This window comes from Nicotiana attenuata, chromosome 11, assembly GCF_001879085.1.
Source record: "Nicotiana attenuata strain UT chromosome 11, NIATTr2, whole genome shotgun sequence".
NCBI lineage: Eukaryota > Viridiplantae > Streptophyta > Magnoliopsida > Solanales > Solanaceae > Nicotiana > Nicotiana attenuata.
Window position 1 is genome coordinate 367,532 of NC_031999.1, and position 26,517 is coordinate 394,048.

Sequence of the window (26,517 nt, forward strand, 5' to 3'; positions counted from 1 at the left end):
AAAATAGCCTTAAAATATTAAATACAAGAAGTCACCAGGAAAGGACATAATTGTAATAGTACACGTTAGGATATATAATCCTATTTCTTTTTAATTTGGATATACTTATGATTTTGATTAGGATTTGGTTGACTAATTAAAACCAATGTGTATGGAACACTATTATGTACCACCACCGCTTTCGGTTTTCCAACGTTGTACCACATGAGGCAAGAATTTACAAATATTTAAAATTACTTAAATTAGTGTTTGCTATCATGGTGTTTCACTGCAAATGATTTTCTGATTTATACGTCGACGATCATAGTGTCATTGCATTCTTACTATTTACCTTCGAGCTAGACTTAGTTGTTTATGTTATATTGAAGTTGCTTTGAAGAACACCATAACTAATGGATTTTTTTTCGGAATACAAGTATAATTCTAATTTGTATTTTGAATGGGAAATATTGCTTATCATTAACTAAAAAAACTTATTGGCCGAATCGGTTCCAGCGGCCCATGAATTTATTAATTTCAGACGTTGTTAGGCCATACTTCTTAAACCAAATATATCATATAGTTATTTTGAATATTCATGTAAGGATTAATATCTAATGATTAAAGGTACGTACAATAGTAGAATCAACTAATTAGAACTTGAGTAGAATACAAATTTGGATAACAATAGAAAATCCAAAAGTATGCAACTAGCTTCCTATCCGATGACTACTTCAAGGATTTAAAGCCTAATCGAAGGTAAAAGAAGAGAAAGTCCATAAATGAAAACCTGCACTATAACTCTCTTTTTCGTCTTTGGGACTATGCCACTTTTATGGCTCAGTTAATTTGTTTTCGTCTATCTTTTAGGATTAAGGTATGGTTTGTCCTTTTTTTTCTAATATCTGATTTACATAATCGTATTGCTCTGCTATGATTTAATTGATTTTTGTTTTTGTTTTATTCATTACAAAATTTGTCCTCTGCTGTAGTTTGATTGATTTTTGTTTTGATTTTGTTCATTGTTGGTAAGTACAAAAATATGCAGTATTCTATTGGTGTTAGTGCATCTGCTTAATGACTATATTTCATAGTTTTACAGCATTATTTTCTTTTGTTATCTCTTTGATAATTTTGACAACATAACTTTTTCTTTTGATATCTTGGTTTTAGCTCTTCTTGAGTTTTGAAAAATTATTGCAAGGTTGGAGATGAATGTAAGGACTCACCAACACTTACTTATACCTGCGGATATTGAAATGCCAATAGAGGTAATCACAGATAGTTAATGGTATTTCTAATGAAAAGAATCTTCTGGGCAGATATTGATACTGTTATATTCTTTAAGTGTTGGCAATTTTAATCGTGTAACTTCGGTGTGCGAGAATGTTTAATTCCATTTTGTTCTTTGATTGTATCAAAAATTTATTAATGAGTTTGTTTGAGTTATATATTTTAATATTTTTATTTCGAGGAATCGATCATTGAATTTTGTACAGGTTGAGATTTAGATTATGTATGCAATTGAAACTTTATTGCTTGTAATATGTGCTTCGTAATATTTTCAAGGAATTTAACAGCTTATATATAATTTAAAAAAAAAAAAATTATCCTATTTGTATAGTATAATTTTCAAAGGTAGAAAATTCAAGTGAGTTATCATTCTTCAAACTTGCTCCGCCACTAAAAATATTCGTGCATCGCACGAACGTAGAGACTAGTGATCTAAAAACTATGAATTCAATATCTCACCCCTTCCTCGACTTTACATCAATTCTTTGAAAAGGGGGTAATTCTCAAGGCAACTTGTGCGTACCTCTACTAGTCCATCGGTACCAGCATTCTCCCACAAGTACAAATAAGTGGAACTCTACTCACAATTCATAAACACTTATACAAATGGAAATCACTTATTTTTTTCTTTGCCTCCACTGCGATTTGAGCCTTGGTCTGTGGTAGTCCGCATTCCAACTTCATCAACCACTGGGGTGCACTCACCTGAACTCCAGCAGTACTTTATCTCTGACGGTGTTACTTTCTTTGAGGTTTGAAACTCAACCATACTTCACAGATCCATGTGAAGACCTAGACATTTATGAGGTGTTACCAGTTCCATCTTTTGGGGCCTCTGTCATTATTTCTCCTGCATCTTCTACCACAACTTCGACTCCATTACCTACATCTCCGCCATTTTTAGTTCCACCACCTACTACTCCACATTCTACATCTCCACCACTCTTCACTTATAATCTCCGTCAACATCCAATATTAGGTCCAAATGATTCACGTCTTGCACTGGATCCATCAACTACTATGGACTTGACTCCTAGTCCTCCAATGCTCTTCAAAAAGGTTCTCACTCCACTTGTAATCCTAATCCTAATCCTAATTATGACAACGAGTTCGGTCTATCGTCAGACCCTTATGCCTTTTTGTCTTCTTTGTCCTCTGTGAGTCTACAGGTGAAGCGCTCTCTCATCCTAGATAGCGAGAGGCTATGATCGGAAAGATGTTGGCTCTTCACACTAGTGGTGGAGCTTGTTCCTTTTGTAAATCTATCGTTACTTAGTCCAGATGGTCAAATTGATCAACTTAAGGCTCACTTGGTGCAAAGGTTACACGCATATTTGGGCTTGATTACAGTCATACCTTTTCTCCTGCAGTAAAAATAACATATGTACGTCTTTTTCTATCCATGGTATTAATTCGTCATTGCCTCTTTATTAGTTGGACATTAAGAATGATTGGATGAGGTTTATATGGAGCCACCACCTAGCTTTGTTGCTCGGGATAAGTGTAGTTGTCTTGTTTGTCAGTTGCCCAGGTAACTCTATGGTTTGAACAGTCCCCTTAAGCCTGATTTGGCAAATTTGACACAATTATTTAAGAGTTTGACAGGTCTCGTAGTGAAGCTGACCATTATGTATTCTAAGAGTTTGACATGTCTCATAGAGTCATAGTGAAGCTGACCATTATGTATTCTACCGGCATTCCGCTCCAGATCTATGCACTTGTTTGACAGTTTATGTTTGACACTATAGTTATCAAAGGCAATGATCAAGATGATTTCACTAAATTGAAGCAACATCCCTTTTAGCACTTCCAAACTAAAGATCTAGACAGATTGAAGTATTTTCTAGGTATTCAGGTCTCTCAGTCTAAATCAGGTAGTGCCATTTCACATTCTTGAGGAGACAAAAATGACAGGTTGTAGACTCATTGACACTGCTATTGATCCAAATGTTAAGCTCTTGCCCAGACGGGGGAACCCCTTAGTGATCATGCAAGATATAGGCAGCATGTTTGTAAGTTGAATTACCTCATAGTGACTCGACGTAAGATTGTTTTTCCAGTCTCAATTCTCACAAGCTTATTATTTAGGTTATAGTTGGTAATCACGAAATAATGAAAACCTATTCCGAGCACTACTCTATTCTACATAAGCCATGCATTAAGAGATACAACAAGTGAATCAAATGATAACCACAGCTTGAAAAAGTATGCCACTAGTAGAAGCAGAACGACCAGTTTCAACTCACAAACAGGCAAGAGTGACATCAACTCACTGTCAATGAAAACTTATTTGAAAGCTACATTACCTTGTAAGTAAGAAATTTCAATTTAACCATCAGATTTGCATCTTCATCGGCTAAACTGCTGTCCTCTTCCTCATTTTTTACCATATGATTGCTACTTTGTACCATATAAGCAGCTTTCTCCTCATTGGCCTTGAATAAATCCAGGTCAACAAAAAAGCCTGTGAACAACTACATCAGCAACTTACAGTGCAAAAGATGATGCTATGAGTAAGAGGGGACTCTCACTGAGTGGAGACTACTCTGCCCTTCTAATGAAAACATAAAAGAAAATACAAGGTGAAGAACTGGAGTGAAATGAATGAAGATATCAATCATGAAGCAGGACAAAGAGGGAGCTTTTGTGTGTGTGTGTGGTCTGTTGTTGATGTTAGTACGGTGAAATAAGGAAGGATTCTGTGTTGTACGGNGGATAAAATAGAGCTCTGAAGCAGAAAATTTCCGGCAAGCTGATCCTCTCACGAGGTTCACGACCTAGAAGAGATGAAAGGAATGAGAATTGGCAATTTAACCTTCCAATTTTCTCTCCACAGAAAATAATCATGAATTATCTGCCAACACATATTCAACTAGCATTTACTTTTGAATTGAAACTCAAAAGTCAAATGCAGATATACTCTGATGAATTGGTTGATGTCCTATAAGTTGTTCATATATAACATGACCATGTAACTCTTTGTTCCCCTGGAGGAGAGTCTTAAAATTACCCTTGCGTCAAAAATTTATATGCCTTTTTAATACCATAACTCTGTCCTTAAATAGGACTAACAGAAAGTTTCACATCATCTCAAGCACCAGCAATGAAACCGCTCGTTTACTCCCAGAAGAGAAAGAACGATCCTCTTAAATCTGTGGAGACAGAGTAGTTTCGGCTGTATCCCTGACAATTCCTCTTATAGTAAAATTACGACTGAAAACGGTGTCTCATTTCCATGTTAAAGACTTTACAGGATTGCAATGTTAAAAGGCTTTACAGGTTAGCAACTATAACAGCTAGCAGATCAGTTCAGTTTTGGTTGGAAACAATAGAAGAACAAATATTACCTCGATACAAAGGCCACAGTCCTGGTTTTTGCCTGACATGACAAGAATTTCTTTAATCAAGAAAATCACATGAGATATGCAGCAGAACCCAAAAGGTAAAACATTATTTTGCCAGAATGATGAGAAAAAGAGGGATGGGGTGACAAATTTCTATTGAAATAGTTCAAAATAGACCTCATCTCTTTCTGGTACCGGCGGAAGCCTGAATCACTATATACATGGATCACCATTTTGAAAGGCAGGTTGTCACTTGATAGATCATTAATTTTATGGAAGTTATAGTAACACTTGAAAGCAGCAGGAAAGCGCTTTTCTCTCATCAAACGAACCATTTCCTGGAGTAAGTGGATATATCCCAAATAATGGTTAACAAAGTTGATAGATAACTAAAATCTTACAACAATCAATCAGGTTTTTGGAATTTTTTTAATTGGTTCTCTTCAGAGAATTTTGCCAAACCTGCAATTTTCTGGTAGAAAAATCAGCAGGATGTGCTTGTAAGAACTTTGAGACAGCAGCTCGATCAGCATTTTTTGAGTGTGAACCAGAATCTTCATCTCCAAACCAGTCCACATAATTCGGGCAGAAAGCCGTGCCAGCACTCTGAAGAAGTGCCTTTATTTGCTGCATACGTAGAATAGACATCGAGTTAGGTACTATGGTTACAAGAAATTACCCTTAGCTACTGAACTGGTACATTATGTGATCCATAGAACACATCCAATACCTGCTTTTCTGATCTATTTGCAGCACAAATTTCACGTAGTGTGGGTCCCAGGTCCAAGCCCTCTGGAAAAAAAAAGAAAAACATTTATGTGCATGCAACAGCTACGCCAAAGTCCCAGACAAGTTGGGGTCATCTATATAAATCCTCAGTGACCATGTTCCCCATTTAAATTATTTATGTGCATAAATACAAAAATTAAAACCAAATGTCTAGCAACAACAACTACTATGCCGCAAACCCAAGTAAGTTTGGGTCGGCTATTGAATCCTCGTTGAATATGTCGCTCCATTTAGGCTCCTCATAGGCCAATATTATACAAAATAAAAAGAACTAGGAGTCCTCTATATTTTTTACACCTCTGGAAGGAATACCACTAATTCCATCAACTTTCCCATCAAAAGACCTACGTTCCAAATACCTAGCAAAATTTTAAAAAAATTGGCTCACATCAAGGACAGGCAAAAGTAGAAAAAGATAAGAAGCACAGACAACCAAAGAAAATTGGAAGTGTAGACTTGTATGTAACTGCCTCACTTCATATGAATTGTTCAAGAGAGGACATTACTATTTGCTTAGTACGATTTCATTCTGTTTAGTTCATCTGATGGCTGAGTCCTACTTGAGCCACTTCAACATTGAATCTTCATGTTCTTATTACTATGATTGATGAAATATATTCCAGATGTACTTGAATTTTCTACTTCTTTTTTATTTGATAAGTTCAAGGTGTACTTGAATTTTTAAAGTAGAAACAGTTCAAAGTTGTTTCTATTTTCTAAATTTTTGCACTAAAAATACAATATCAGTTTGAGAGTTCTATTCACATCCTTTATGGAGATAATACCTTGGAATATGCACCATTTCAACAATTTAATAAACTCCCCCGAAAGTATTCATCAAACATCTTGTACTTCGATAACTATTCAAGATGTACTTAGATTTTTTTATATTATACTACAAGTACTACCATTTTTGTACGAAAAATATCAGCCTAATTTTGCCTTCTCAAGCTCAATAAACCAAAAGCTATTTTGTTAGACAAGCAGCATAATATCTCTTATCCTTTTGAAATTTGGAATAAGGCCGAGAAAATTGAGAATTGTGGTTGTATCAAGTCTTACTTCTTGTGAGAAAAGTATCTAATAGTCCGTCCTAACATTAATTTTGCTCCCCTTAAATAACCACCAAAAGAAATGTAGACAACTAGACTTTTTGGTTGTCCCATGGAGTGAAACAAGTGTCGCACCACGTTTAAATAAATTACTCCCTTCGTCCAATTTATGTGATGCACTTTGACTAAGCACGGTGTTCAAGAAAGAAAGAAAGATTTTTGAAAGTTGTGGTCTAAAACAAACCATGTATATTTGTTTGGCTATAAATCATCTCATTAAGAATAGAATTGGAAGTGTAAAGTTAAATTTGTTTCTAAAAAATAAATGCATCCTACCTTTTTGGGACAGACTAAAAAGGAAAGTGCATCACATATATTGAGACAAAGGGAAGTAATATAGAGGATACACTGAATGGGCAGCCTCAAGCTTAGTTCGTGCTTCTCACGATTCAACTTGGGTGTAGGAAGACTAAGACTACTAGGAGATGACGAATAGAAGATACACTTCCAAAACACGGTCACAAGGTGATGTGGGTCACTCATACTTGTTATTTAGGCTTCTCTAACCATTCAAATGAAAATTACACCACCTAACAAAACAATTTTCTCACTACTTCATTTAAGCATGCAAATAAAATATCAAAAACCCCATGGTGAGACCATATAGGAAATAATCAGCTTACCACCCTCTAATGGCGGAGGAGGAAAATCTCTCAGAACCCGTTCCATGTGCTCTGAGCTCTCACGCTTTACAATGCGAGCCACAAGGCCCTCCAGAATTTCACCCTGCACTTTTATATGGTCTTTTGATCCTGCACATCAAACCGAAGTATATGAAGGGAGAAATACGCAACTTCAAAGACGAGCACACACAACATAATCAAATAATGCAGATGTAAGTGAACAGACTAGAAAGAAAACTAATACTAGATTTCCAAAAGTCAATCGCAAATATACAGACAAATACAGACAATCAGAATGGGCATTACAAGATTGCCACTTAACTTCCCAATAGGATGTAAATTTTTAGCAGCATTCAAAATTCAAAAGCACGTGAAGCATTTTGCTTTTAGCGACCCAATCATGCTCTAATTAATATGCTCTTAGAAATCCATAAAAGAACCAGACAAATCAAAGTGCGTATTAAAATAAGTAAACAGCAAAGATGCTATGACACGTGGCAATTTTCTGTAGCAGGAAAATAATCTGACGACGTATGTGAAGGTTAAGGATTGAAGATAGATAAGGCCTTTGAAAAGCATAAGAGAGTGAAGAGAAGCTAAAACGCAATAGGAAAATCCCTGGTAAAACCTTAGACAATTTGTACCAAAAGTGAAGGCATGAGGGATCCAAAAAAAAGAAATGCTTGAGCTAGCATGACATAGAGATAAGGTCACATTAAACCTTCTTTTTCCTTTCTTTTTTCCCCTTTTGATACGGTGATAGTTGTACAATATTCATGCATACAAATGGTATACAGCAGTAGAAAATCTAGACAAATATGATACTATAGAAATAGTGTCCAATCATCTAGATTATACCTTTCTCAGCCTTTTGGCTAAGATCAAGTGTCCAATCATCTAGACTAATTGAAAACCCTGCAGGTGCTATGAAAGTTCACAAAAACAACAAAGATCTTCTAGTTTCTAGCGGAAATATTTCCGTACTTCTCCTTCTCTCCCTTCTAAAAGCCCAGTAAAGAAACAAACATTTGAAGGTGTTTGGCATGCTGCATTGCATGCCAAAAGAGATCGAAAGTTATATCCCACAATCTGCACGTTACTTGGTAATAGATAAGTAAATGATCCATTTTCCTCCCACCTCTTACACAGATACCATCTGATATATGCCATCTTCTTTTCACTCATATTTCTCATATGCAAGAAGAAAGCAATGTTGTATAAAGTCCTTTGTTTTCCTTGACATACTCGTTTTTAGCAAGTGTGACACAACTATAGGTCTTCGTACAGGTTCTTCAAAATACACGGAAGCTTAATAAAAGTTTGAAGTACTGTACCACATAATTGCACGCCCAACACATAGACATATCAACAAGCGAATCCAATGAATATAAAAATAGGTCACAAGGAAGCTAGCCAAGTATGATGAGCTGATTGTGATACAATTAGATGAGGTAGGTTCAAAATCAAATGGAAGAACGCTATCTCGGTAGACTAAAATCTCTCGAGATCGATGCAACAAGAGTTCAGCACAAGCAAAGAACCCATATAGGCGATAATAACTAGTTGGAGTTGAGCTAGTTATTCGCATAAGATATGCATGAGATTTTAGAACCTCTAATTTGTACAGAAGAAAGAAGAAAGAGACCTGAATAGAGAAATTCAGGAAATTCATTTTGTCAAACCCAAGTGTTTTGAGATTAAGTTGTAGTTGATTGATAGACTTTGATGAACTCTGAAAATGTTCAATGGTTTTAGTTGTAATATTATGTTCTAAATTCACCTTATCAACCGCTTCTAGATTTAATCGGAAACAGAACAGTCTCTCTGCCCTTCCAGGGTAGGTGTAAGGCTGCGTACATCCTACCCTCCTCAGACCCCGCTTGTGGGAATATACTGGGTTGTTGTTGTTGTTGTAACCGCTTCTAGATTTCGGTCATTGGTCAACTTTTTTAAAGTCAAGGAGATTTAGAATTTAGGTCACTTGGCTTTATTTTCATTGTCAATTAAAAATTGGTAACTTAGCTTTGCAGCAATTTTGCGCAGTATTTCTTTATTAGGTCAGTGACCCTGCTATTCACAACAGTGATTTGCTTTGTAGTTATGGAACACCATGACAACATGTTATATGGAGGGACTCGGGATATGTATGACACTGCATCTCACCAAACTCTTCCTCCATTAGATTACTTAAACCTCAAAAGTTATGTCACTTCATTGCTTAAAAAACTTTTCCTTCTACAGAAGTGCAACGACATACAATAAGTATAATTACAACTTTTTATCCCAATGATCAACTGACATATTTTAAACTACCAATTCCACCTTTTCCCACTCCAGACTAATGTACCAAGCAGTTCTGCACCCAACTCTTGGTCAAACTACATCATCTCAGCACAGAAAGGGCAGAACAGAATAGACTCGTAGAATGAACCTCCTACCAGAAAAAGTTCGTCGCAGAAAACTGGAATAAGAATGTGTCGAACAGGCCATAGAAATGGTACAGCCATCGGACTGGGTAAAACCTGAATTAACCGTGGTGCACTTGCGGGAAACTCCTTGCCGAGGGCCTGTGCACCCCGGGATTAGTCGGGGCTCTTAGAGACTCGGACACCCGGTGCAAATCAAAAAAAAAAAAAAAGATGACCGATCAAATGAAATAGCTGAACAATTTAAAGAATATATTATAAAATGTTAAACTTACCAGGTACAGAAATATCAGCAACTTCGTCAAGAGCCTGGCAAACGGTTGTTGCTGTTCCTTCCTCGCAGAGAGCATCAAACGCAGCAAAGAAAGAAGTCACTGATTTCCTTCATGTCGAAACAAGTGTATTTTTTCAGAAATAGATAGTTTCTCATACCTCCATTAAGACAGAAACAGACCCAAACTTAATCTTCTTTTTTTAAGTGGAAATGAGACAATGTGAAACAACAGGCCAGTGAAATATTGACATTGAGAGCTAATAAAAACATGAAGAGCCATCTGTATACAAGAGACAGAATCTTCCAATAATGGGATAAGAAACCATCTTCAAACTAAAGGCCATAATGTCCTAAACCCCACGGTTGCTTGTATCAACTGTGACACTAATAGTTTTTAAATAAGAACGAAACCAGACATACTGAGACGCATACCTTGTTGAGAACAGCCATACATGATTGGTTGGTAGTCTCCATTCCCTGCAAAAAGCGATTACATCGGGAGTTGAATAGAACTTTGGTTTTCCATTTCCCAACTCCGTGACTGCAGTCACAACCGCTGTTCAAAGAAAGATTGGAAAGAGCGTCAGCAAAAGGGTGCCAGTTTAAAAGATGTTGCAATAGTCAATTACAAGCACATAACGATAAACAACCTTGTTCAACAACGAAGTACATTTTGGAATATCAGAAAACGTGGTGCTCAGACCGTACATAAATCCACGTTCTCATTTAACCTCCAAAACTATGAAGGTTTCAACATAGCAAGCACCTACAGATCTTTAAGTTGTGATTCAGCACGACTAACAGATTTTCATCTCTTAAGACCAACATATAGTTGAGAGCCAATTTTCACCCAAAAAATAGTCAAAGCACTCATTTAGAAGACTGAAGACTATTTGAAACCAAGACATATGACCTCTTCCAAGGATATAACTGCATGGAGATGTTAGGCTTCCTTTTAAACCTTACCATAATCATCTCGTGGGCGTTGTCCGTGGTCCCCCAATACTGCTGTAACCAACTCCATTGATATGCACATGTGATTGCGCTGCAACATCAAAGATTTAATAATTCGAATTACAAACAATAAGTCAGAATAAGAGCTGCTTTACAATGTCTTTTTATTTTGATAAGGTAAAGATTTTATTAATAAAGGTACCAAGATGGTACAAAGGTTACATCAAAGCAGCCAAACACCTGCAGCAGCAGAACTTCAGTTACAAGTGTCCTAACGAATCCAAAAACTCTAAATACTGATCCAAACTCTCAACTAAACGTCGTTTACACCCAAAAAATTTTGCATACAATTATTTTTAATTCTAGAGATGTGAATCCTCCTATTCTCAAAGCTAGCATTGTTTCTTTCTTCCCAAATGGTCCAGAAGATGCATAAAGGAATGGTCCTCCAAAGCTGCTTCTTATTCTTAGTATCTTATGTCCTTGCCAGTGAAACAGTAATGATTTTATGTCTGAAGGCATAGTCCAAGAAACACCACACAGCTAAACAGTAATGATTTTACAATGTTTTTGCAGCTAAATTAACAAAAATAGAGTGAAAATGAAACATGACATGACATGAGAGAGCAAAATTAACACCAGGTGAGAAACAGATAGAGCTCTGACAATTGGCATTCCATCAGAGTAATATTTTCAGAGTGATAGTTCCAAACAAAAGGTGATCCCATCAATGGTGAAAGTATGCGACCTAATGAACCATACTCAAGAGATGAAAGCACCAAGAAATAGATTGCCACTGTAGCAAATTAAAATATAGAGAAAGAAACTATTCCCACATAACTCTAGCACAAGATCTATCCTAGGCAGCTGGTTATAGTGCAAGATCTACTCAAGGCAATGCTCACACATAAGGTCTACCAAATCCCGTAAACGTTTTAAGTGTCTCATTTCAAACTCCTTTATTTATTTATTTATTTATTTTCACATAACCAATACTTCCTAGAATTTCAAGTTTAGGAGTATTTTCAGTGATTTTACAGAGACGGTTAGGCAAAAGCCTAGAAGAGTCTAGACAGAGCTATAGGAATTAGAATTTGTTCAGAAAATGTATTGATTATCCAACTCCTAGTTGGCCTACGGAATCCTTGAGTAGAACTACCTAAGCATCTACAAGTAACTGTAATGCTTTCAAAACCATAAGTCAAGTCGTTATATACCAAATAATTATGAGAGAAAAGGTCATTCCATAACGTCTTCAGCTTTTTTTGGATAAGGTAAAGTTTATTGATGGCCATTACTAAGGTAATGCTGCAGAAAATTACAAAAAACTGCACTTGTTTTACATCACAGACTCAGAGAAGTTAAGAAGTCCATCAGATCAAACAAATTTACTATAATGTTTCCTTACGACCAACAGTACAAGTTCTGGATACATCCATAGTTGACTAAGGAAATATACATTTTCTTTTCTTCAAAGATCCTCCTGTTCCTCTCCAACCAGACAGTCCAAGCAATGCATAAAGGAAGTCTGTCCAGGTCTTTTTTCCCCTCTTGTCAGCATTCAGTGATCTCCAGTAGCTAAATAAAATCTTGATGATTTTGAGGCGCTACACCCGTAATCCAAATAAGTACGGAAACAAGGACCAAATCAGCCATGTGAAGTTGCAACGTAGGAAGATAGCTCCTCACACAGAAAACATCTGCTACAGAGCATGAACCCCCTCTTTTGTTACTTTTATGAGTTAAATAAGTCCAATATGAAGCCAACCATCCAAAAGAACCTACTTTGGTTGGAACCATAGGTTTCCGTATCATCTGCCAAGGCCATTGAGCATCATAGTTCTCCCCTTGCTTTCTCAATGCACTGTCAAAGGATTTAACTGAATAAACCCCATCTTGCAGGCTGTCCAAAGTGATAGTATCTTCCCTGTACAGTCCAACACAACATAAAGCATTTCCTATAAAATTTCTGCAACTTCTACCATTTCACGATCATATAAACTCCTTCTAAAATGGAAGTTCCAGCCATCTTCCTTAAAGCAGTCAGCAATAGTAACATCGGGCACCAGAACTAGTCTATAAAGGTTAGGGAAGCGTCTACAGAGCATCCTCCTTTTCAAGCCAAGAGTCGGTCTATAACTTAATCTTTCTTCCATTCCCCACTTCCAGTTTCATAGAATTTTTAAATTCTCCCAATAAACTTGCAATCTGTTTCCAAATGACAAAACCACTGGGAGTTTCCACAAGCTTAGGAGCCCAAAATCCATTTCTACCATATTTAATATCAAACAGATCCTTCCACATAACCTCCTTGCGATCATTTAGCCTCAGCTGCCATTCGCAAAGCAGACTTTTATTATGGAGTTTGAGATTTCTAACTCCCAGTCTTTCTCCTTCCATATCCCTCCTATGATATCCCATTTAATTATATGCATTCCTTCTACAAAAAATACTTTCCCATAATGATTCATTTAGTACTGGGTAGACTAATTCCTAGGCTTCTCTTTTTGTAACGGAGAAATCTCCGACAGCCAATCACGCACGGCATGAAACTCGGTGTATCATGGGCCTGCATCACTACCCTTCTCCACTTAAAAACTAGGCTTTCATCTATGGCAGATTCCAAATCCAGAACTGTGACGAGCGTCTAGCCCACACATCACGGGTTGTACTGTTACAACTAAACCAACCAAAGACTGGAGGCGACTAATTCGCCGGACTTCTTGTGTCCGTAGAAAGAAGAGGTGGTTGCATTTCCCCTGACAGGCATGGGAATGGCTTTTGGGCCTTCCTTTGTTATCAAACAAATTCCAGGACTTCAGTTTTCTCATACAAAACTAGTTTTCTCCCAATCCAAAATCCACCCCGATTATCACTGCATACTGTATTCATGCTTAAACCTTTCCATTCAAGCTATTACCATAAGAGAATCACTTCAATCCAACAACTTTCTATCCTTTTTCCCACATTCTATGCCTTTTGAACCATGGAGTTAAAGTCCTCCAACTAAGAAACTATCTTCTCCCTTCACCCACAACTTTGGTTGTCACTTTCTTCCTCTCGATCGAACAAACTCTCTCAAGCCATTTCTCCTTTTGGTGTCAAGCCAGCAAATCCCAGGCTTCAACCTTGCAGATCCCAGCCTTGGTGAGGAGCAATAAATGATCATCAGGATTCGTTTTACTAAGAGTTTCATCAGGATAATAGAAGTTCCATTCAGAAGCTGAAGATGAATTGTCTAGTTCTCTTTTATTTTTAGTGTAAACAGGAGTACTTACAAGAAGCTGAGTCTATTTATGAGATTTTAGATTACTTATAATAGTTTAAGGGCTAGGAACTCAGGCTTCAATTCTCCTTGTAATTACATAGGACTACACTGCTTTGTGTAATCGCTGATTAATATATATACTATGATACCTTCTCCAAAAAAAAAAAAGGGGGGGGGGGGGGGTTCAGTTATCTGGATTATACAGTTTCATCTACTCACAGATGCTTGCATGTTTACGTAATGGTGGAGGTGCAGAAATTTCTTTGTTGCCAAGGATGCCAAAAAAAACCTACAGACTTCCATTTGTCTTTGGCAGCAGATCTTCTTTAATTCAAGTTGATGATTTTATAACATTTTGCTTAAGTAATGAATAACAGGGTTGGAGACTCCACCTGATCTAGGCAATATATAGGTGGAGATATACAAATATTCACACACATATAATTAGTAATCAATCAGCGCAACCAATTTGTTCTGCACATCAAAAAAATATAGGCCAGAAAGAAAAAAGAGATAGAACAAGAGAGGAGATAAAAGAAGACAAGAAATTCAAAGGACAAATCTACTACAAGTAAAAACAAAAGGAAGGAAATGGTAGAAATCACTTCAGTGGTAGTCAGATAAAGAGGATTCTGCAAGTGCATGAAGTAGAAGTAAGCCAAAGTTTTTGAAGAGAAACTAAAAAGCTAAGACCTAAGATTGAGCAAATTTATCCTTTATTGATAAACTACACTAAGTATTCCTTGAAGCTCTAATGCCTTTTAGCTCAAAAATATGTATCATTCATGAATTCTTGAGGCTCGTGATAAGAAAACGTTGAACTGAAGGATCAGCAATATCTATTAAGTATGTACTATGAAGTCTCCTACATATGGAACAAGTTTTAGTTCAATACCTCAAGAAACTCGTTGAACTCTGCTTGCTTCTTGCTTGCTTGAGTACCCCATGCCTCACGAAACATCCGTCCAAGAACAAAGACACCAACAGCAGTGTAACTACAAAATGCAAATAGAACAGCAAGCTTTAGTTGATATTCAAAGAGTTTAACCACCATGAAAATTACCAGGTAATGGATTATCCAACTATATAGAAGGCCACGGAGGCTTAGAATGGATGATTTTGCTATAAATGGTGCTCCCAGGCCTATACCATTCTCTACACGAAATGAGAAGCATCGGTGCACAACATAAATCCGTCCAAAGAAGTAGTTGATGAGTTTATTACACTTTAAAAGAGAAGAATAATGTCAAGTGAAGTTCCTCTCAGGCTCCACCATTTTTTGATAATAACACAGCCATGACTCCAGAAAGTTGTTTGAAGCAACAACCCGCTGAGTACACAATTAAGACTACCAAAAATTAATAGTTACACCAACAACCTTCGTATAGAAAACAGGACAGCATTTGAATATTCAACTACTTGCCAATGCAGCCCCACATAGGTCAGGGCTAATAGAAGGAAAGAATCAAATTACATAAGAAAATTAAACAAGGAAATGAATAAACATGGTATCAAAAAATTCAAAGGATGCATGACCACATTGATGAAGTTCGAAATTTTGCACAAACCTTACATATTCGTAAAGAAGTAGAAGATGCTTAAAAATATATATGTGGTAGACACAAGTATACATACATATTCCCGAAGCTATTCTTGGCATATGCTCCACCCGCATGCCCAGCATACATAAAAAGAGATCCAGAATGCTTAAGTGAGACCTGAAAGAAAACTATTTCCCGCATGAGCAGCATAAAAACACCTATAAGATATAAATTTTAACAACTGGAGAAAGAAACACAAAAAGAGAGTATGACAACAAAATCCAGCTGTAGCGATAACCAAGGTTGTGAAAATGGTGTCTGCATCTTCATAAATATCCAACTTGCTAGAGTGTTGTTTTGATGAAGGAACGAGAATTGTAAGGTAAACTAAACCTAAAATCTGCCTTGTTCAAGAAAAACGTACCCTCCCAATAAAAAGAATAAACAGAAATTAAATTCGCATAACATCAAAAGCCAATCAAGCTTGAGTCCTACCTCCATCGTAGCCAAGTCTTGGGACACCATCTCTATCATCCTTGTCCTAATCTGAAAAACCATACTACCATTCATCAATCGCGTCTCTTAAGCATCATGAACCACAGAAGAAAGAGAAGTTGGAGAGATCGCTACCTCCTGATCAGACTTCTCATTCTCAAATTTTGGGTAGAAAGTAGCCCTTACTTGGGCTCTGGAAAATGTTGAGTTGTCTACAGTAAAGTTTTCCAATAAATTACCCTTGAATAATTTACTTAAATTAGCATTCTTTTGTTCATTTGATGTTTTTTCAGCTTCAATTGTTGGGGGTCCAGACACTGTTCCATATGATTTGGGTTTCCAGATGACTTTTTGATTCTGTACAGGTGACTGGGTTGCTAATCCAATGCTCCCAACTTGAAGAGATGCCACTGGAGCACTAGACTGCGCAACGCCTTCACCAATATCCAAGGAATTTAGACGGTTGGTAATGGCTCCAGTAGCTGCAGCAGATACAGGTTCCCCATTTGAAGACGAGCCTGTTACCCTGTTGGAACTTGGCCTCACTTGCCATCTTTTCTCTTTATGACCACCCCTTCTCTGCATTTCCGAAATTAAAGTGATTAAATTAAATCCAAATTTTACATGCACTTACAGACAAATAATATAATATGAAGGGAAAAAAAGGTAGAACAAGATTGACAGAAATGATACTCCACAACTATCTTAGACCCTCCTAAATAATCAAACAACGAACACAGCTGTACTGCACAAGAAGCTCGCATATATAAGGTGATGGTGATGATGGCATAAAGAGAAACTAGTACCAAAAAAAGTTCGTGACACCACTGCCATAGTTTGGATTTTGAACTCGTCAAGAAATTACCAAGATTTTGACAATACAAGCGAACCACAAGTAAAAGAAGGGTTTCTTATTGTGGTGACTATAAAAGCACAGAACATAACAGTCTGTTTGGATCATTGTTCCCCGTCGTTTTATAAGGTATTGTATTGTACTGTATCGTATTGTACCGTATCGTTTTATGAATACAATGTTTGAATAGATTGTATTATTTGTCATTGTTAAATAATATTTTGTTGTTTGGTTTGACTGTATCGTACTGTACTGTAACTGATAAGTTTACTAAAATACCCTCAATTATTTAAATATTGAATTTATCAAAAATTATGCATAAAATAATTTTTAAAAATAAAACAGAAGAAGGCAAAACACCTTAAGAAAGTAGAACAGAAGAAGGCAAAACAAAGGAGCACAACTAATTAGAATTGAGTTAAAAGCAAATTAGGAGAAAAAGTAAAATAGAAGGCGGCAAAACACCTTTAACGTTGGCGGCAGAAGTACTGGAAAAAAACAAAGTAGGTTAGAAGTTGGAGATTTGGAGTTAAAATAGAAAAAGAGGTAAAGGGTAAAATAGAATTGTGGAGTAATAATTTAGGGTTGGAAAGAAAAATAGGAAACGATCCCACCGCACCAAATCGGTTGTTTAAAAAAAGGGGACTTTTCATTGTTCCGGAACAATGGATTTAACAATACAATACAACCAATTTTAATGAAACACTCAAAACAAACATTGTTTTGGGATAACAATACAATACGATACAACGAGGAACAACCATCCAAACAAGCTGTAAACAAAGATTCATAACAGAATATGAAAAAGAGAGAAAATAAAAATAGAACACACTTTGCAGGTTTGTTTAGCTTTCCTTAATGGCAATTATTGATAGATATGGAAACAACAACTAAGCCTCAACTTGACCTGTACAAGCCTAGTGCTTCGTATTCTGTTTGTTAAAGTAGAGACCCTTAGAACAGGTCCATGAATACCAACAATGGCTATTGGAGAAAGCAATGAACGACAATAATAAGTACAGAGCTGTCAGTGAGGTAAAAATCATTCAACACCAAATTATGCAATGCAAAAGACAGTTTTCCGGTGTTGGTTATCTAGTTAGAGAAGTGATCCTTAGGCTTTTGTTTTTGTGTTTCTCTAAAATTGCATACATTGGTGAATTGTTGTTTTATTTAATCACTAGTGGACTCCAAAGTACACTGCACATTAGTTTTTTACAAATAAAAATTGAAACTTGATACCAATTAATCATCTTTTTCTAGATATATTTGAGCTTCAACGTGATAATAGATATTGAGCTTTTATGACAGCATTATCAGGTGTAATATTTCTTAATTTAATAGAAATGTCAGAATAACAACATCCAAGTTTATCAAAAACTCGCTCGTTTTAAAATGCAATCTCATAACTGGAAACTGAAAAGCAAACGAAACCAAAATTAGAAGAAACAAGAAATGCAATATGAATATCAAAATTTGATCAATAACGCAAGAAATAATTAACGATGTAAATACAGCATAGTAATACCTGATTGTTCGGCATGGCTGAAGAGAAGAGCGTGCTGCTGAACGTGAGAGAACGAGATTGAAAAAAGAGGAAGGTTCTAGAAGGAGGAATTGGAGAATATAATTTGAGAATGAAAGGGTAAACGATCCTATGCGATACCGACATTCAGTGCTAGAGAAAAGGAAGACTAAGCTAATATTATATACTACAAAAAAGGCGAGTAATTTCAGGGGAGAAGATTACCACCGCGTTGAGGCGGTTTCGAATCAATGGGTTCCAATAACTGAACTAACTCAGTCTTTTGCTTCCATTTTTAGGTCGTTAGTAGAGGATTTGTACTTCTAGTCTTACTGTAGGCGGATTGCGCCTGTCCCGCGTATTAAGGAGAATCAACTTCTAAAAATAACATAAATATTTATTCAAGAGATGTATTTATTTATAATATAAATTAACAAAAATTGTAAATCCTATTTAACAATAAATTTAATGTCAATATATAGAAGAAAAAAATTATAGAAGAAAAAAATGCAAGTTCTAAAATTGTTATTTAGAGTGATCCGAACTAAAAAAGTGTACAAAAGGCATGATGTACAAATAGCACCGAAAGAATTGAGACAACAAAAAATTATTTAGACTTTAAAATATAAAGCTGGCAAGAAGTACTTTTATAAATGTAGTCTCACAAATTTCTATGGAAAACCGTCCCTTTTGTAAAATATAATGCTAAATCTTAAAAGGGTAAATACTTACCTACACCGGATGTTTACACCAAACTATATTAACTCACTATGGTTAATCAATTTAATTAGATGAGAATGCATGTAATTTACCATGGTTAAATTATTGAAGTCCATATGCAAGATACATGTCATGTATCAATTGGTTTGGTGAAAACACCCGGTGCGGGCAAGTTTTTACCATCTTAAAGTGACAATAATGGCAATTTAATTTTGAATTTTTAACTTTTATTGTATTTGCAATTATAATTTTATTGAACGTAAATGTCTTATGAACTTCATATTTTTAATATGAAGTTCGATATATATAAATTAATACGAAATTACTTGATAATACAAGAAGTGTTAATTATAAAAATAAAAAAATAGAAAGTTCTTTTTTGCAAGTTGTTCTCTTTTAAAATTTTCATATAATTAATAAACATTTTAATTTTTAGTAGCAATTTCCTTTTGATTATGTCCCTTCGATTGTACATTTATTTACCAAAGTGGGTATGCTTCTTGTAATTTCTTGTATGTAGAGAGTTTAAATATTAAAATTTAAAATATAAGGGTACTGCATGATTTCCATTATACAAATTGTTCAAATGTTTGAGTCATAATGTGTTATAATTTACTCGAAACAAGAAATATTTTTGTGTCATGTATAAGTTAATGAGAAGGCAATGTTGATTGAGAAAAGATGGACGGATATTTAATAAACGGGAACCCGAATTTTTTGTTGGAATAAAGAAACAATAAAATTGTGAAATTGTGATGACCTACCTTACTAAGCTAGGTAAACATTTCCGCCGTCAGTTTATACTCATGTTCCCTTCCTTACTGATCTTCTAGGCTTCTACTATCTTCTCTGGCACAGTAACAATATAAAAGTCTAAATAAAATTTTCTGTATGACAACTTTTAAAATATTTTGGGATGTAAATTTATTTAGAGTAATTTTATTTTCCAAAACATGCACTCCAGTAGTTTAACTATTTAACCTTTACTCGATTGTATCATTCATTTAAGAAATGGGAAACAAACGAGCGAAAAATTGGTCGAGTATTTCATGAGGTTATTGCTACCGGCAATAATTCCAAAACGGGAATATTTTTATTACCGTGCAGGGAAAGAAGAAAATGTTTGTTGAAACAGTAGTAACAGCAGTAGCAATTTCATGATTATTTTTAGGGACAAATGAACAAAGGATAATTTTAAAGGTAGAGGACATTGCTAGTTTAAATATTTTATATATATATATATATATATATATATATATATATATATATATATATATATATATATATATATATATAAAAAAATAAAAAGAGTACATTGCTAGTTACTTTGATGGCCATGCGTGGTAAGTGTGGTTTCACATTTTGAGAAGCAAATATCAAGTACGTAAAAGCAAACCATCATTATCCTAGATAATCAATCTTATTCCATCAATTTTTCATGATTCTCATACTCTTTTGACATCACCGGAGGAAGATAATTAGTTTTTCAACATTCAATACACCACAAAAAAGAATACAAGAAATAGTTCGTCATTATTCCAAACTTTCTTGGACCTTTTTATAAACGAACAAAAATGTTAATGAAAAAGGAAAGGATAAGAAGTCGCAAAAAATTGCCAATGTTACTGAAAGGCTCTGTAATTTTTCTGCTATCAACTGAACCCAGCCTAATCAAAATCATATAACGAGACTCAGCTAAGGCTAGGCGTTCAATTGGGGTGCTTATATCTGTCATCTTGTAATAAATAGATCTGAGACTACATAAAAGTGTGTTAAACTCATCTTTACTGTAACTATTTCCTCCTAGGTAATCTATGCTTCGTATTATTCACAAAGCTAGGAAGATACCACTGTGGCCATATAGATAATGGAGATAGAGGTGATTTGGCTGCAAACTGCAGGCGGTCAAGCTAGTCTATAAAGTCCTCTTTATCAGAATCGACTAGTGTAGATGCATTCTCTTCATCAATTGCAACATCACTCATTATTGTATCTTGTATATCTCCGTCATCCTTTTTTATGGGAGATTGATCTGCTTCTGGTTCTGGGGCAAGAGGTCCTTGAGGATTTCCAAAGACAGTGCTAAATATCTGTCTATGGCATTCATCACAAAAGTAAAAATAAGTGAAATGACCCTCATATAAGAGCCTATGTACCATTGCATCTGGTAGGACTCGCTGCAAAAAATCACTCGTGGATGGTGGTACCACCATATCTTCCATTCCCTATAAGAAGTCAGAAAGCTTAATTACTCACTAGATCGAGAAACATGTTAGTATAAATCAGAGGAGGATCTGGGATTTAAGTTTTACGGGTTCAACCTTTAAGGTTTTTAGCATTGAACTCATTGTCTTTTTAAAGTTATGGGTTCATATTGCTATATATCGCAAAATTAATGAAGTTTTACATATAAATTTATGCTCCGCGTCAAAAGTACTGGGTTCAATTGAACCTGATGCCGCTACATTGCATCCGCCTCTGGTATAAATATGTACATAAATCATGCTTGAATAAGGAGAATAGAGAAGTATCATAAAGAAGAAGATAGTAGACTCATCTTAAAAATAAAAACAGGAAAGGAAGAAGGGATGAACCAACCTGCCATACATGTATTTGACCAAGGAATCCACTCAAGATATCTTCTGTTTGACCATATAGAGATTTAATCCAATGCAGAATACCTTTTCCTGGGCGTTTTCTCTGCACTTTGAGGTCTGCAGGGCTAAAACCCCAATTTGAAACCTGTAAGACAGCTTCCTCCACAAATGGCTTTACATTCACTTGTCGAACCGATTCTTCTAGATCTCTCTGCCAGAACTCTTCAAATGTTGGGTGTTCCACCAGAGCTTTATCCTGGAAAAATAACCCATTCGGTAAATTGACCTGGGAATATAAATATTCCAAAACTATTCAACCACAATCTCATGTATAACAACGTTTTTTTGTAACTACAAATAGAGAGACCAGCAAACTTTGGCAATGATTTCATTGCTGTTTGAAAACTTTATTTCCAATTCATGAATCTAATATAATAAGATGTGCACAGTCAACTTTGAGATGTTACCGTTACACTATTGTTCTGACAAGAATCAAGGTTACTCACTCTAATTCCTAGTGACAAGGAAAGCCATGTTTCGATCTGGCCATGGACTCCACACAGGAAGCTTCTACGGTAAAAATAAGGAAGTAGTCTGGGAAACTTCCTAGCTAACATATACATGACTTTCTTCTTTGTTGTCCATCTTTTCCACATTTTATTCTTCTCCTCCTTGGTCATTTTTGGTTCATATGGATTAACCATTGGAGCAACCATGACTGCACCTGCAAATTCAATCAGCACTTAGATTCAGCTGAGAGGATATGAAGCGAACCTAAATTTTGTTTTGCATTTCAAGTGCACCAGACTAAAGTATATAGGCTTTTGAAATCTTTGCCATAAGCCTCAGTTGAAATGAAGTAACTGAAGAACCCTAGGGACCCAGAATCAAGAAAGAGCAACATCAGTATCTTGAGGACCTTTTTTCACCCACTGTAGAAGACCAGTGACATTTCCAACTCCACGAGTATGTTTTAGGCCTTCATGGCACTTTAGTTTAATGTGCACTATGTTAATTTGCACACTGTTTCACTCATTTGACAAGATTCATAGACTTTGGCAATATATCGTTTCTTTGGGAATTATTATGTCCACTTGGCGTTGAAAAGAAGCTATGGAGTTGTAAAGTCTACGGCTGTCTGTGATAAGCCGTCAAACATTGAGTGTGACAGCAGCCACCTAGATGTCTCTATAAGTCAGTTGCAGGATGATTAAAGATCCTTGCATGCGCACTTGATATGAGAATGACATACTGTCAACAAAGGCAAAGTCAAAGACCACCGTACCTGCAATCCTGTCCGGAATGTATTTAAGGGCAGCCCAAGCATGCATACTTCCACCAGAGAATCCCACCACCCAGAATTTGTCAGTAACATTGATAGCATATGACAAGTGTAGCATATCCATGGCTGATGATTCAAGGTTCCTAGAAGGATGAGGATCGCTTTCTCCAAATCCTGGAAGGTCATAAGTTACCAAGCGAACCCCATACTCTTGCAGTAGAGAAGTCTTAATGCCAGGTATTCCTGCTTGTTTTGAGAAGGCAACAAACACACCCCATTAATGCATATGAAAATGCCTGTACAAATGACTTGCATAATAAACCACTTTTACCTATGTTTGAAGTGAAAATAGAACGAACAGGGAGAAGGGAAGTAAATAAGCAGGGTGACCTTTTTTGATTAGGAAGTGAACTGATGGGGTTGCACATATTGCCGAAAAAGCTATTCCATCTCCTCAAAGGTAATTTGATTTACTACACCAATAATCAGAACCAACCAATCCTTTCACTCTTTCTATTGGTCTCCTCTTCCCTTGAACCATACAGAATGTTAATTGGAAAGGTTTTCAGGTTAAGGTTCAGTACAATACCTGCAAGACGGGACGAGACGAAAGAATGTGGGGCAATCATAGAAAATCTAGCCTGCTCAGCCGGAACACCTTGCTGATGATAAGCCAAATGTCTACCATCTGGGAGCAAAATTCGACTAGCATTTGGAGGATGTACATACACTTTCTTGACCAATGGATTTGGAGATACATCATCACTACTTACAATCAGTACTGCAGATTAGCTTCTGTTAGTAATATTATAAAATAGAGGCATAGAAAAGGAGAAATAGCAATCAGTCTTGAAAACATGAGGATATTTGCAAAAACTAGTGAATTTGATTAACAACAATGAATGATATCAAGTTATCAACCCACTCTAAAATTACTATTTTCACAAATTCTATTGGACTAGTGAGAGGAACTCGACTTTTTCTGTTCTCCACAATTACTGAGAGCATTATAATCCTAATAGGAAAAAAGACGTGAAGCTCAAGCAGTAATCATGCACATTATTTCAAGACACATTGCAAGTATGAATTGGTTGCAGCACCTCAATTTGTGTGTAGGTTGCGAATGGGCAATTTTCCTACTGCATAAGCTAAGGTGTTAAAAGTTTAAAGGAGAAGCTGTATCTGTCTGATTTATGCAGACACTCCTTTCTCCATCCACATATATCAGACTCCATAAGCATAGTTTCTGCAGATTATTGATCAATAAGTTTCATTTTTATTCCTCTTATAACAGCCTACTTTGTTAATAAACTAGATTACTTGTGCTCCAGAACACAAGAATTCGCTTCCAAGCCACGTTAGACCGTATGCTTGAAAGTTTACAGGAAGTTAGAAGTTGGACAGCAGGGGCATTAACTTCTTAACACGAGAAGAAAAGGATGAAGATTTTATTGAATGCCCTAGACAATGTTGCAGGATTGACCAAAAAGCAGAGAATCAATCAACAAGGCAATATTAATCATTTTAAAAGCACCATCAATTGAATACCGCAGTTATATAAACTTGTTCAAAACATTTCTGAGGAGCGAAGACTACAACAATCAACCGAGATAAATCAATTCCTGTACGATTAAGAATGCAATTCCTTTTTCCTTTTTTTTTTGGGTCATCTATGAGAATTCAAGAAAAGGACTGTTTCTAAATGCAATCTTAATAAATACTAAGATTCAAACTCGTATATTACAGTTCTAACAGTCGCCAAGGTTTGTCCTCTTGAGACCAATATTAACATGTCGTAAAACCATCCTCAGAGCCAAAATGACAATATATCAGTTACCAGATAACAAGTAACACCATATTGCATAGCCTAATTTCAAACTAGTCCATATATAAGAAATATATGCGATCATAGTATAAATTTCCCTAGTTTAAGTTAATACGTTACTTCAAAATCAACATTACTAAAATCATCTCATGCTCATACTTGAAATTGTGTAAGCTCTTGAAAGGCAGAGAAAGTTTTCCAAAATGGATTTAAGTAACATACATTGCCACTTTACGGATTTTTCTAACTACCAAGTGACCTGATTGTGATTTTTTTTTTTTAAGTTTTAGTGCATAGAACTTAACTCTACCAAAATTCATCCTACATTATTTCAAAAGCAAGCCATAAAAACTAAATTGAAGTACCTGAAAAAGCAATAAATAAGACAAAAAATATCACACTCCAAGCATGAGCCGGATCACGATCTTCCGGCAAGTATTCATTCAGAAAACTCAACCTCCGGCAAAGTTTATAACACGGCGCTCCAACTTTCCTCACGAGTACCGAATCTTCTCTGATCACACTCTGCTTCAACACATCCCTCACTCCTTTCCCGAACTCCACACTCATCTCCGCAAATCCTTTAGCAAACTCCACCGCATGAAATTTCCAGTTCTCAGCTTCATTACCTGCCACCGCCGCTGCCTTTGTCACACCAATTCCGCCACCGACGGCGGAGTAGCTCGAATTGTACCGGATTCCAGTGTCTATGCCTTCTCTCCATGACTCGTTGACTTCAGACATAGAAAATTCCGTCTCAAAAACCGAATCGAAATTCTTCAACAGCTTAAACTATAAGCTATCGCTCTTTCTCTTCTCTCACTATATACATATACACGTGTGTATGTATGTATAGATTCCTGTATTTTGTACACCGAATATGTATAATTTTCCTTTGCGTGTATTTATATTGTATAGTTTATGAACAAAGCTGCATGTATCTCTCTATCTATGTATATCACGATTGTGTTTGTATATGTGATTTTTGTTGAAGCTTTTTGGCTTTTGTTTTGCTGATGAAAAAGTTTTGAGGTTTATGTGAAGGGAAGAGGGATCAAAGTGTAATTAGAGGAAAGTATTGGGGGCAGTAGGTAGAGGTGATTGGGTGGATAAAGGGCTGAGATTTTGCCACGTAAGGAAAGAGCGGCGTCAGAGATAGTGAGTGGAGTGAGGTAGTGACAGTGGTGGTTGCGTAGTGGTGGGGACGTGTGGTTTTATCGAGACTTGAGAGAGTAACGAACGTTACCTGTATTTGCCGGTAAACTTTCGTCAGTCTTTTTTCTTTTTCTTTTTCTTTATTCTCTATATTTCCGTGAAAACATTGACTAAGTGGGCGTTTGGACAAAAGAATTGTAAAATTCCAAAAAAAAAAAAATCAAGTGAAAATGGTATTTGAAAATTAGAATTGTATTTGGACATGAATATAATTTTGGGTTGTTCTTGAATTTTTGTGAGTGATATGAGTGAAAATTTTGAAAAATAACTTTTTAGAGTTTTTCAAATTTTTAAAAAGTTTCAAAATTTATCTTCAAGTGAAAATTAAAAATTTTATGGCCAAACCCTGATTTCGAGAAAAAGTGAAAAAATTTTGAAAAAAATTAAAAAAATTCTTATGTC

General features: G+C 35.9%; 2 protein-coding genes across 2 annotated transcripts in view; both read right to left on the bottom strand.

The window, feature by feature from the left end:
* The window catches only part of LOC109233996, a 29,686-nt gene extending 10,852 nt beyond the window's left edge, over positions 1–18,834 (bottom strand). Inside the window, exons 1-14 of the mRNA XM_019399813.1 lie at positions 18,480–18,834; positions 16,234–16,677; positions 16,099–16,149; positions 15,698–15,780; positions 14,958–15,057; positions 10,807–10,885; positions 10,273–10,396; positions 9,842–9,948; positions 7,141–7,269; positions 5,347–5,408; positions 5,079–5,243; positions 4,794–4,954; positions 4,620–4,651; positions 3,579–3,736 (exon numbers count right to left, since the gene is read on the bottom strand). Coding sequence (XP_019255358.1) covers positions 3,579–3,736; positions 4,620–4,651; positions 4,794–4,954; positions 5,079–5,243; positions 5,347–5,408; positions 7,141–7,269; positions 9,842–9,948; positions 10,273–10,396; positions 10,807–10,885; positions 14,958–15,057; positions 15,698–15,780; positions 16,099–16,149; positions 16,234–16,677; positions 18,480–18,623 — 1,839 coding nt within the window. The 5' untranslated portion in view covers positions 18,624–18,834. The remainder of the gene's footprint in view (positions 1–3,578; positions 3,737–4,619; positions 4,652–4,793; positions 4,955–5,078; positions 5,244–5,346; positions 5,409–7,140; positions 7,270–9,841; positions 9,949–10,272; positions 10,397–10,806; positions 10,886–14,957; positions 15,058–15,697; positions 15,781–16,098; positions 16,150–16,233; positions 16,678–18,479) is intronic.
* Positions 20,666–26,082, bottom strand: LOC109233998. Its single transcript, XM_019399815.1, has 6 exons — positions 25,266–26,082; positions 23,665–23,856; positions 23,079–23,318; positions 22,300–22,517; positions 21,795–22,049; positions 20,666–21,421 (listed from the first exon to the last, which is right to left on the bottom strand). Exons 1-6 carry the CDS (start codon positions 25,642–25,644, stop codon positions 21,107–21,109), a joined length of 1,599 nt encoding a protein of 532 aa, XP_019255360.1. The 5' UTR covers positions 25,645–26,082; the 3' UTR covers positions 20,666–21,106.